Source organism: Dasypus novemcinctus, chromosome 10 (genome assembly GCF_030445035.2).
Source record: "Dasypus novemcinctus isolate mDasNov1 chromosome 10, mDasNov1.1.hap2, whole genome shotgun sequence".
In the NCBI taxonomy this organism is placed as follows: domain Eukaryota; kingdom Metazoa; phylum Chordata; class Mammalia; order Cingulata; family Dasypodidae; genus Dasypus; species Dasypus novemcinctus.
This window is the reverse complement of record NC_080682.1, coordinates 10,962,030-10,974,975: the sequence shown is the minus strand read 5'-3', so window position 1 is coordinate 10,974,975 and position 12,946 is coordinate 10,962,030. Positions and strand designations below refer to the sequence as shown.

General features: G+C 36.1%; 1 protein-coding gene across 1 annotated transcript in view; it reads left to right on the top strand.

Annotated features, from left to right (window-relative positions):
* Nucleotides 1-12,946, top strand: part of RTN3 (reticulon 3) — a 71,950-nt gene that overhangs the window by 21,530 nt on the left and 37,474 nt on the right. Inside the window, exon 3 of the mRNA XM_058305271.2 lies at nucleotides 6,226-8,580. Within this exon, the coding sequence (XP_058161254.1) occupies nucleotides 6,226-8,580 (2,355 nt within the window). The remainder of the gene's footprint in view (nucleotides 1-6,225; nucleotides 8,581-12,946) is intronic.

The window sequence follows — 12,946 nt, the reverse complement described above, 5'->3', positions numbered from 1 at the left end:
AAAGTTAAATTTCAGCCTTTCTCTGAGAGTTTCAAAATAGAGTAAATTTAATGAAGTTTTTCTGTACTATGAAACATATAAAGATACTGACATAGGTATCGCGTATGGCTAAGTTTCATTGAGCTTTTACTGTGCTCAGTATTTTATGTGAATCATATCATTTATTCTTCACAGTAAGTTTTGTGGAGGTGTGGGATATTAGAGTTGAAAACAGTGAAGTAATTTGCTAGGTCACAGAGTGAGTAAGTGACAGACTAGAGAGTTGAGTCCATGTGCATAACCACTGAACCTTTGGTAAAAAATTATAAAGTAAAATAGTTGCAGTTTAGAGTTTAGAGATTTTTTTAGAGATAATATTTTCAGGTTAATATTAAAATCATGAGAGCCGAAAGGAGAGAAGTTACATTTTAACCATACTACCACTTTAAGTGATGTAATTTATTTAGTATTATCTGAAGGATGTGCTCCTTCCATCAGACACAAAATCAAACAGAAATTTGGTTTCCACTTTTGAAACCTTTGATAAGTATGGAGGCTGGAAAATGCTATAATTTTCATTAGAAAAATTGGAAGAAGAAAAAGTAGGTGAAAAGAGAGGACACATCCACAGTGTTGGATTTGGAAGAGTTAGAAGCACATTTGCACTAATGAACATTTGCATTCACTTTAACTTATACAGTAGGCATCTCGAAGAGGAAGTTACAACACTGAACTTTGGGGCAAACATTGAAAAAAATTTGCCAGTTACAGCCTTTTTTTTTTTTAAATGCAAAACATTTTTCTTTGTACAAAAGAAAATTTTTGTTTAGGATCTAGCTTGGCTGCAAAGTGTCTGCTGGCTAACTTCCTATTTGATGCTGTGGCTGAAAGTTGCTGGTAATGTTTTGCACGATATTTTGTCTTTTCTTCTTGTTTTGTGAACATAAGAAAATTCAAGTGTAGGAAAACCTATACCTGAATATTTCAAGCCTCTCGAATGAATATGCATAGTATATATGTGAAAAAGTAACTTAGAAGCTACTACAGGGTGGCACCCTTTCTTCATCAGTGTTCATAGTATTTCCATGTAACAAGTGTCCTTTCAATTAAAAGTAACAGTTTTCTGAGAGTAACGAAGTGGTAGCAATAACAGTTCTTAAGCTGTTTGTTCTTTTTAGAAATGCTTTGATATAGGATCTAACATTTATTACTGCTTACTTGTTTCTAGATCAGATTATATATTCAGTAATTATTAAAGCTTGCATAAATAAGTTTCTAAGAGTTTGGGAAATAAAGTAAAGAGAAGATAGTTTGAAGGATAAACTATATATGAAGGTTTTAAAATTTGAAATTCATTTACTTGGTGCATACAGTTTTTCCATCTTGTCACTTTAACCCTCCACCTTGTTCTATGAAATAAAATACTGTAACCATAGAAGAGAAAAGATTCTTCCCTATTCCCTTACCAGATTATCTAGTCAAATGGAACTCTTGTTTCTTTCCAATCAAAATTTATAATTGCTTTAAAATTTATATAGAGAGAGGTATTTAAAGCAGGCACAGAAGGATCACCACTGCACTATGCCCTACTACCTCTCAGTTGTGTTCCCAGTTGTGAGGGGTACCATGGAAGAGTAGCACTCATCCCCTGTGGGATTTTTATAGGACTAGAGTTCTGAAATACAGCTTTGATTTTTCTACCCTTAAACTAATAAAGTGCAGTAAAGCTGTGATTCTCAAACCTTGTTCATCACCTAGGAAGCTTATAATACATATTCCTGAGCTCCCCACCCTTCTAAGAAATTCTGAGGCAATTAAGTCAGAGATAAAGCCCATGAAATACTAGTGGTAGTTACAAAGTTTGAAAGGGAGAGTTAGCGTAATTCTTGGGATGTAGTAGTAGTAGTAGGCATTTGGTTTGTACTAACTGATTTGGAAGTTGCATCACTTAAAATTTTGAAATAGAGAAAAAGCTCATTACACTATACTTATTTATGAGTAGTAGAAGGGAAAGTGCCTAAACACTGAATGGTGATTTTCTTCCAGATGAAGGTGATTATGATTTGACAATATGCTTTCTTTTTCTCCCCTAGTAAAAAGGCAAAGAGTTTGGAGTCTCTATATTAAGAGAGATTTTTTAATGTGATGTTTGGGGGCATTTATTGAGCATTTACTATGTGCTAGATACTGTTCTAAGCACTTTACATGTATTAACTTATTCAGTCCTCACAACAACACTAAAGTTAGGTCCTTGAATTTCCTCATCTTTTTTTTTTTTTAAGATTTATTTATTTATTTCTCTCCCCTTCCCCACCCCACTCGGGTTGTCTGTTCTCTGTGTCTATTTGCTGCATCTTGTTTCTTTGTCCGCTTCTGTTGTCAGCGACATGGGAATCTGTGTCTCTTTTTGTTGTGTCAGCTTTCTGTGTGGGTGGCACCATTCTTAGGCAGGCTGCACTTTCTTTCAGGCTGGGCAGCTCTCCTTACGGGGCGCACTCCTTACGGGGGCACACTCCTTGCACATGGGGCTCCCCTGTGCAGGGGACACCTCTGCGGGGCAGGGCACTCATTGCGCGCATCAGCACTGCGCATGGGCCAGCTCCACATGGGTCAGGGAGGCCCGGGGTTTGGACTGCAGACCTCCCATGTGGTAGGCGGACACCCTATCCATTGGGCCAAGTCCGCTTCCCGTAAGTAGGGTTTTAATTTTATCTCGCCTCTTACCATATATTGATTTCCTTTTCAACAAATCTATTAGATGTATAAGCCTTATTTGTTAATAATTAGAGTAGCACCATAATTTTGAGTAGATCTCTTGACAATGAATGTGCACATTAAACCCCATTAAATAATTTTTTTAATGTTAATGAGATTTTTGGTGGAGGTTTGTTTTGAATAATGTTGAAATTCTCTTGGAATGAACTGTAAAGGGATAGAATTTTTGAAAAAGGGAAAATGTTTTCTGAGATATAAGATAATCCAAAGTTACTTTACTAGGCAGTTTTACAGTATATAATATTTTTAAAATAACCTTCAGACTCCTTAGAGCATGCTATCTTTTTTTTTTTTGCAGGACTTGTCAGAGTCTTTATTTTGTATGACATATTCATTCCTACACTATCATTTTGCTAGGCTAATTTTTGGGAGAGTGTTTATGAAAGTCTGTGCTAAATGCTTAATAGATTCTGGATTTTTTAATATTTAATATTTTTGTGGCTTTTATAAACTAATTCCTGCCCATTTTTTCCCCTTGTCTTAGTACAAGTCAGCTCTATCCAAGTTTGTTAGGGTTCCAACTAGCCAAAGAAATTTCATTTGCTGAAATTTTAAACAAGATCACTAAAATTAAAGTATAGATGAGGATGCTAACTTATTTAGCCACATGTGAGAAAGCTTGATTGGCCATCATGAGATCTAGCAGCTGCATCTCACAATCATTGAGGACCTAATCAACATCATGCTCTTTACCCTTTCAACTTGCCCCCCCCCCCCCAGAAAACTACTATATACCCCAAATATTGGGGAGTGTGGTTAAAGTTATTTTGGTTTATATAATAGTTAGGCCATATTGAAGGATCTTTACTAAAAATATTTGAAGTTTATCAGGATATCATGACATTTAGTACAGGACTTGTTGGTACCCTGAGAATAGAACTTCTAATCTTCTAGGTTTACCTCAAATTCTTATACACCTTGCTGGAGAGGAATATTAACAGTTCAAGGAAGATAGGAGAGAGGCAAGACTTGGTAAACTGACAAATTTATGTCTGGCAAAGCTTAGAATGTTTTACCATGCTTTTCTTTCAGTAATGTGTGCGTTCTTTGATTAGCGTTCAATTTAGGTTTCTTTCTCTTTTTTTCATCAATCACCACTGCCACTCCATCAGCAGCAGCATTTTATTTAATTGATATTGCTTATTGTCAGTTTCCCTTCTGTATTGTAAGCTCCCCAAAGGCAAGTATTTTATTGTTGTTCCCTGCTTTAAGCCCAATGTCTAAAAGTGTCTAGCATTGGTAGGCACTCAGTAAATATATTTTTTGAATTATTACTAATTCATTTTGTTGTCTTTTGTCTGTAAGATACTGGGTTTGGCTAATCTAAAATCTGTCTCTGTAAAACATACAAACTGATCTTTCCTTCTGGGGTGGAGTCAGTTTTGCTTACTTAAAAGTTCCATTCTTGTTTGGAGGGAGGAGTTCCTAACAGTATTACCCTAACCCAAATGTAGTCCATTGAATGTTCTTATAGAAACACTGAACAGTAAATTGAGTAACAGTATGTAATTTAGATTATGAGATATTTCTGACTTAAATGTAGCCAGTAGTCAGAGCTGGACCTCATTTATATTACACCCTTAATCCAGCCGTACTACATTATGATGGATATAAAACATGTTAGAACTATATATGATATATAGCTTACTTCAAATATTTTATATCCCAGTATACAGTTTGTACCACCAAATTAGTTAACTATTTTTTCTCAATTATTAAGACTTTTTTCCCCCAATGCCCTGATTACAGTTAACACTATTCTAAAAGTCAGACTGCGTTACATCAAATTTCAATGATATGCCCAAAAGGGGAGGGGGGGGCATTATCTGGCATTTGAAAACATTGTGTGTGTTGTTGTTTTTTTTTTTTTTAAGATTTATTTTTATTTATTTAATTCCCCTCCCCTCCCCGGTTGTCTGTTTTCTGTGTCTTTTTGCTGCGTCTTGTTTCTTGGTCCGCTTCTGTTGTCGTCAGCGGCACGGGAAGTGTGGGCGGCGCCATTCCTCGGCAGGCTGCTCCCTCCTTCGCGCTGGGCGGCTCTCCTTATGGGTGCACTCCTTGCGCGTGGGGCTCCCCTACGCGGGGGACACCCCTGTATGGCAGGGCACTCCTTTGCGCGCATCAGCACTGCGCATGGGCCAGCTCCACACGGGTCAAGGAGGCCCGGGGCTTGAACCGCGGACCTCCCATGTGGTAGACGGACGCCCTAACCACTGGGCCAAAGTCCGTTTCCCTGAAAACATTGTTATAATAGTGGAATTTTATTTATTGCAGTAAGATGATTGCTTTTGCTTTTCACCTTTAATAAAATAATTTTAATAGTCATAATTTTGCTTTTAACATTATTATTCAGCTTCTTACAAGAAAAAAAGAGCAGAAGCTGAATAAAGGTGATCTCAAAGGAATTTTTCTTTTACATCTTCCCAATCCTTCATTTCATACTTAAGGCATTGCTACCCTGAGTCTACGTAGCTCTCACCTGACTAACCTGAATCTATGATTCATTCATTTGGAACTATTTATTTAAGATGTAGTTTGTTCCAGGTTTCCAGAGATAAAACAATGTGGAAGAAAGACAACGCCTGCTTGGAGATGATTGTTTTGATCTTTTTCCCCAGTCAAAAGTTGTTTGCTTGAAAAGTCGGAAAACAATGTGGTAAATGAATGATTACTGTGGTATTAACAACTGATCAGGCTAAATTAATGTATTACTTTTAGAAGAATATTTTAAAAGTGTTTCTGGAGTTAACGTTATCTTAACCAAAGAAACAGAATTGTACTTTCAGTTTTGGTTTTATGGCAGGTTAGTGCTAGAAATTTTGGAGCAGACCAATTTTTCTAGTACCATGAGACAGAGTCTTCCTATGGATAGATTAGAATCATTCTAGTCTCATTTTTAGGTTCAGAAGGGTCCTCTGTACTACCTAGAGATCAAAAAGAACTCTGGCCATTTTTTTTTTCTTCTTAGGTTATTGTCAAACTACAATAGTAAGATTTAAAGAAACAATGTGTTTTGAATAGTTAAGCTGCATATGAGTGTAGCAGTGCCTCATGATATCAAACTATTCATTTTGTATGGATTATATTGCTTCTGTTTAATAGCTCTATCCTCTCCCCCCAAAAAATAACAAAAACCAAATTAACTTCCCCACATCTCCCAATTCCATTACCTTTGTTTACCTTGACAGTAGAAAAAAATCTGTATACTGACTGAAAAATATTTTTTGTGAAAAACTTTTGTTATTTGCAATTCGTGGCATGATACAGCTTTTCTGTTTCACTGTTGGCGATTTTATGCATGTCTGTAGGGTAGCTATTGATCATTGTTTTGTTACATATTTATATGTGTTATATATACATCCTGTGTGTATGTATATATATAATTATTTTAAAAAGCATGCTGCTTGGCTTTACTGGTTAATGTGTAACTGTAAGCAGTAAACAATTTTTTTCTTTTAAATCTGACCATAGAGGGATTGAGCTCTCTTTGCTCTGATGTGGCACCTTCAGAAATTATGACTTCCTCCTTTTATTCATCTTCTGAAATACATAACACTGACCTTACAACATTACATGGAGAAAAAAGCAAAGTGTTAAGCAGCCATCCTGTTTTAGCCAAAGAAGGGGAAGACTGCCTGGCTCTTCTAGATATGAAAAACATGGAAAAGCCTCAGGGGACAAGTAAAGACATAGCCAACTCTCCAGTTTCTACTGAAGCAGGAGTTCATTGTAACCGTCCTTCCATTCCAGCCAGTTTCCCAGAGCATACTACTTTCTTCTCAAAGGAATTTGACCAAATGGAACAGCAAATAAATAAAGATCAGGAGTCCAGAAACCCAAATGAGGGACCAAGTAGGGATGATAAAACTGCCTTGAGTGCTGATGACAGGTTTACTTTTCTAACAGCCCAGAAACTATCCACTGAGCAATCTAAGGCAGAAGACATTCTTGCATATTCCTTATCCCCATCTGAAGTTTTGGGAGGTGGTATTGGAAAAGATTCTCCTGAATCACCATTTGAAATAATTGTTGATAAAGCAGCATTTGACAAAGAGTTTAAAGACTCATGTAAGGAGAGCACGAATGACTTTGGTAGCTGGACAGTGCACACTGATGAAGAATCTTCTGCAGACATTTCAGAGACTAACGACAAAGTGTATCCACTGAGAAATAAAGAGGCAGGACGTTATCCAGCCTCTGCATTGCTCACTAGACAGTTCTCACACACAACTGCAACCTTGGAAGAGGTGACTAGATGTGTGAATGATATGCATAATTTTACTAATGAAATATTGACTTGGGATTTGGAGCCCCAAGTGAAACAACAGTATGATAAATCTAACTACATCACAGAAATGACAGGACTGAATGTGAGTAGATGTAATTCAGAAATTCCTATTGTAAATCTTAAAACTAACACTCATCAGAAAATTCCCATATGTTCTGTTAATGGAAGCAGTCCCATTACTAAATCAACAGATGATTGGGCAGAATCATCTCTCCCACAAGAAAGTGCTGTCATAGAAAAAACTATATCACACTATCTTCATTCCACAAAGGAAATTATTGTCAAAGAGATGCAAGGCAGTGTGCAGAAACAAGATGACACACTTTCAGAGTTAGCTGGATCTCCACTGGAGAAATGTGCATCTTGGGGTTCTGGGGTGACCACAGCGAAAGTGGTTTTACCTGATGACCACCTAAAAGATGACAGTAACTGGCAGAGCTCTATGTTGGGAGAAATGACAGAGGCTGATAGTTCTGGTGAGTCTGATGACACAGTAATAGAGGATATCACAGCAGATTTGGCATTTGAAAGTAACAAAATTCAGACTGAAAAACCTGTTTCCATTCTAAGTACTATTTTTAAAACAGGTGAAAGAGAAGTTCAAGAGATTCCCAGTTGTAACAGGGAAAATAAGACATCTAAAAACTTTGAAGAGTCCATTAGTGTCTCTGAACTACGACAAGTTCAGCCTGATATTCTTGGAAAGATTCCAGTAGGTAAGGTAGCATTTTCACAAGTACCTGATGTGAATGTCCTATCAAAAGATGTGAAGCAGTCAGCTAATATAAGTGAAATCACTCCTGAAAAACTTATTATAAAAAAGGACCCAAAACTTTCTTCAGCAGTATCTCCAAATGTTTTTAATGAGACAGAATTCTTCTCCCTAAATGGGACAACTTCTTCCAATTTGGAGTCATTGCATGGAAAAAATTTTGTTAAAGATAGAGATATGTCCTTCCCAGAGGACATGGTATCAGTCTTTACAGAGAAAGGAATAGATGTTAAAGGTGAAGGAAGTGCCTTTGAAGCAGTATCAGAGAAGACAGGCTTTAATAAAACAACTCTTCCTGAAGAAGTCCTGCATGAAAGTGGGTCAGGTGCTTCTGATGTTAAAGATATGAAAAGCAAATACTCTGAACAAAGCAAAATAACAAATGGATGTGAGCGTCAGGATTTTTTCCCTACCCAAGATACTCCAATAGCAACTCTTGATTTAGAACAGGAAAAGCTTACGATTAAAGCCCTTAAAGAATTGGGTGAAAGACAGGTGAAGAAGTCACCTTCTGCACAGAATAAAGTAGAATCTCCTTCTGAAGAAGTACACAAGCAAACTTTACTATTTGCTCCAGAAAATTCTTGGCCACAGAGATCATCTGACATTCTAGAACATACAAAAGTCAAAACTGGATTTGATCTTGAGATTTCCAAAAAGCCCACTATTAACAAAGAAACTACTAGGGTAGATATTATTTCCAGCCTTAGCAAGACTGAACTGGTAAACAAGCATATCCTAACAAGACTTCTGAAAGACTTCTCAGGTAACCATTTATGTTAGAAATATTGCATGTGATTAATTCAGCTATGATTGATTATCAGAGTGCTGTTTTTCTTAGTCTCTGATATATATTTACAAAATTATAGTTCAAATAGAAGAACACTCTGAGGAGAAGATAGATTCTTTTTTTTTTTTAATAGGTGCCTGATTGAGTTTCCCTAAATCAATTATTTCCCCCAACAGTAGACCCCTTGGTAAATTGATCTTTCAATTTAAAAAAAAGTGTTTAATTAAAAAAAATTTTTTTTGAGCACAGTTATATTTTAAGGTTCTACTTTCCTTATATAAGTTGGACTTAAGGTGATCGTTGCTTTTAAGAATATCAGGAAGAGAAAAAAAATCAGGCTCTCCTTGGTTTATAAAGCTTATTTTTAAATCTCCGTATTAGTAGGACTGCTTAGCTTTTTTTTTTAATGTGAACCTTGTGAAATCTATTTAGCAATCAAAGATAAAGGAATTCCTGTAGGAAAAGATAGTAAATGGAACTTTTAATTAATTTGTTCGTATACCACAGAGATTTTATGCTCTGAAATTTAGGTAACCAATATTGTAGTGTACGTTTTGTGAGTAATATAAAGAGACAATATACATCCTTCTACTTTGGACCTTACATTATTCTTGAGGCAAAAACTCATTTTAGACCTTTTTTGTTATGGACCCCTTTGCCAGTCAGGTGCAAACCATGGACCCCTTACTAAGTCCATACTTTACTGTGTATTATTTAATAAATGTATCACACCCGCACCAACATGTCCCCACAAGAATAATGTTTTTTTTAATTCAAATTCAAGCTCATAGACCCCTTGTTAAGAGCCCTTGTTTTAGATGGTACTAAAAGCCCTTGCCCTTGTCCTCTATTTATTTAAATAACTTTCCTAACAGTCAGCTTTCAGTTAAATTACTTCAAATGCTGTTTGTTCTGTGCCTTGGGAAGTACAAGAAATAAAACATTTAAAGTCCCCCAAAAGGTCACCCCCACCTTTACTGCCAAGTTCTGGGCTGACTATATGTTCAGTATATTATATGTAGACATCTCTGATTTTCAAACTCTTTGATAATCTCTTTTTTCAAATGAAGTCAAACCTGGAACTGTAAAAATAAGGTTTTTGTTAGATAAGTTTGATTATACCATTTACTTAAGGCATTTCTTTACTAAGAACCATGAATAAATTGCTTAATCTCTCTAAATTTTAATCTGTAAAATAGAAGTAGTACTTCTTCTTAGACTTTAATGATAATGTAAGGATTAAGCATGAAAATGCAAGTAGTACAGGGCCTGGCATAAAGTAGGTGCTGGGTATTTATTTATTGATTATTACCAATGAAAATATGGAATCTTTAATCAACACAAAAATTTTAAATGGCAGTTTAAGGATAGCTGTTATATTCTAATTACATTGAACTTGGATTAAGTGCTAGAATATAGTTCTTGCTTTACTGTGCCTAGAAGTAGAACTTTGAACAAGTAAGTTAAATGTACTCTTTGCAGAAAAGTAAACTGAGGCTGTTGAAGTAGATGGTCTTCAGTGTCGTTTCAATAATGCTCTGACTCTAGTACAATATTCTAGGTTTCTTCTTCCTGAGGTCGTCTTAATTCTTAGAAGTAGTTCTTTTGAGTGATGAGGCATATAGAAATTAGACTGCAAAGACTCAGTATCTAATTCTGGCAAATTCCTACTTTAGTGTGACCTTAAAAAAACAACTAGCCTAACTGGCATAGCATTTTCCTTGTTAATATAGTGAGGATAATTATTTTGCCCTTCTTTATAGGCTTATAGGAAATAAAATACTCTGTAAATACTAATTATTCGTGATTCTCAGCTGAGTTATTGAATATAATGTGAGAGATGAAAAGGGCTTTGGAAGTTCAGGATATGTGTCACTAACCAAATTCTGTAATTAATAGGTATTTGTTAGATGATAATTGAGGAAGACTGGTAATATTAGACCAAGAAGGTGAAAGATCTTTGTTTGTAGGTTTCAAAATTGAAGACTTGAAAAAATTGTCTTTATGAATAAAGTATATCATAAAGTAAGATATATCCTTATAGTTTATTTTAAGTAAATGTAGGTTATCTCAGGAAAATATATCAATCTTTTCTTTTAAAAAGTATATCTGAATAATTTTCCTTTCTGAAATAAAAACAGTTCTGTTTGTGTGTTCTGCCTGAAGTTGCTAGGGAAAAATAAGCAAAAGAAAAAATTAATGGTATTTTATTTTTCTATTGTTGTTCAATGGTATATTGTACACATTCCTAATGAAGTCTAAATTTTATTCCTTTTAAGATGAAATTACTTGTTCAGTAATTCTGATATTGTAGACTATAATTATCTGTAGAAATAAAGTAAAATTGTATCTGTAGCTCACACACCTAATTAGGTAAATTTAGTTGGTTCGTTGGTTGCTTGCTTTTTTTTTTAGTTTTAGTTTTAGTATACAGATTGACAAGGAAGCAAGAAAATAGGAAGGGCACCGAGATAGGTATGTAAATTGTTACTACCTTTCAGGGAGGCAGGTTGGCATTACGTAACAAAGGCCTAGAATTGATCTAGCAATTTTCTAAGGAAAAAATAATTTATGCACAGAAATAGAACAAAGATGTTCATTATAGCACTTTACTCTAAAAGGTTTTTGTTTAAGAAATGGAAAAATACAGAAAAGCACAAAGACAAACACTCCTATTTCTATACATAGAGTTAACTTCTATTAATTGTTAACATTGATGGTCATATTTGCTTCCAAACAAAAGGACCCTTTTGGTTACCAGTTCACCTAGTCCCTTACCCTCTTCCCAGAGGCAGTTACCAGCATGGCTCTGGTATACCTGGTTTGTTTTAAATAATTGTGTGTGTGTGTAGTATTGTTTTGCAAGTACTTTTTAATATTATCATGTTTGTTATGCAACTTTTCTCATTCAGTGTTTTAGTTTGCTAAAGTCTGCTAATGCAATATACCAGAAATGGATTGGCTTTTATAATTTTTTTATTAGGTTAAAAGCTTACAGTTCTGAGGCTGTGAAAATGTTCAAATCAAGGCATCATCAGAAATGTTCTCTCACCAAAAGTCAGCTGCTGGGAAGATCCTGGATTCCTATCACATGGCAAGGCTCAGTGGCAGCTCTTCCAGTCTCTGTCTTCTCCTCCAGGCTCATTTTCTCCCCAAGCTCAGCTGAGGGTGATCAGGCACATGGTGGTGTCTGTTCATCTCCAGTCTCTCCCCCCTCCTCCAGACTTGGTTGCATGTTCTGCTTTGGGCTGCTCCAACTGTGGCTTTTCTCTTTTTGTGGTTCATTGATTTCTGGAGGCTTCTCTCCAACACTGCTGCTTTTTTCCCGGCATCCTCCTCCCTTTATAAAGGACTCCATTAAAAGGATTAGGACCCACCCTGGGTGGAGCACCCTACTGGAGCAGTCTAACCAAATAAGCATTAACTCGTCCCATCTAATAAAAACTTTTATTTAGGAACATAGTTTTCTGGGGACCACTTCAAAGACTCAAACCAACACATTAAACATTAAGTTTTAAAACTCCTTTCATGTTGAAATATAGTGTTTATTTTAATAGCTATATAGTAATCACTATATGAATGTCATTGTTTCCCTTTTGATGAAAATTTAGGTTATTTTCCATATTTTACTCTATGGACAGCACTGAAATTATTAACTTTCTTGAACCTATGTAAATATTTCTTGGGTCAGTGTGCCACTGCTTATCAGTTTTACTTCTAGGTTATATGCATTATGAGTTTTTCTAGTTATTGTCAATTTTCTCTCATAGCTGGAATCTCCTGTTATTAAGCATTCATAATTTATTAATAAAAGCAACATATTGAGCATCTAGCAGAGCCTTTGTTATATGGTGAGGGTTTAAAGTGGAAAAAAATGAGTTACAAAACAGTATATACAGAATAATCCCTATTTTGGCATCATCATAGTGAATCTATTAAAAAAAGAAGACAATAAAACCCAAAATAAGTAAATCTGTATTCACACACACACACACACACACACACACACACACACATGCAGTGAATCTAAAGTAAATTTTGAGGGAAGTGGGCTTGGCCCAGTGGTTAGGGCGTCCCGTCTACCACATGGGAGGTCCGTGGTTCAAACCCTGGGCCTCCTTGACCCGTGTGGAGCTGGCCCGTGTGCAGCGCTGATGCGCACAAGGAGTGCCCTGCCACGCAGGGGTGTCCCTCGCGTAGGGGAGCCCCACGCGCAAGGCGTGTGCCCCGTAAGGAGAGCCGACCAGTGCGAAAGAAAGTGCAGCCTGCCCTTGAATGGCGCCGCACACAGGGAGAGTTGATGCAGTAAGATGACACAACAAAAAGAAACACAGATTCCCAT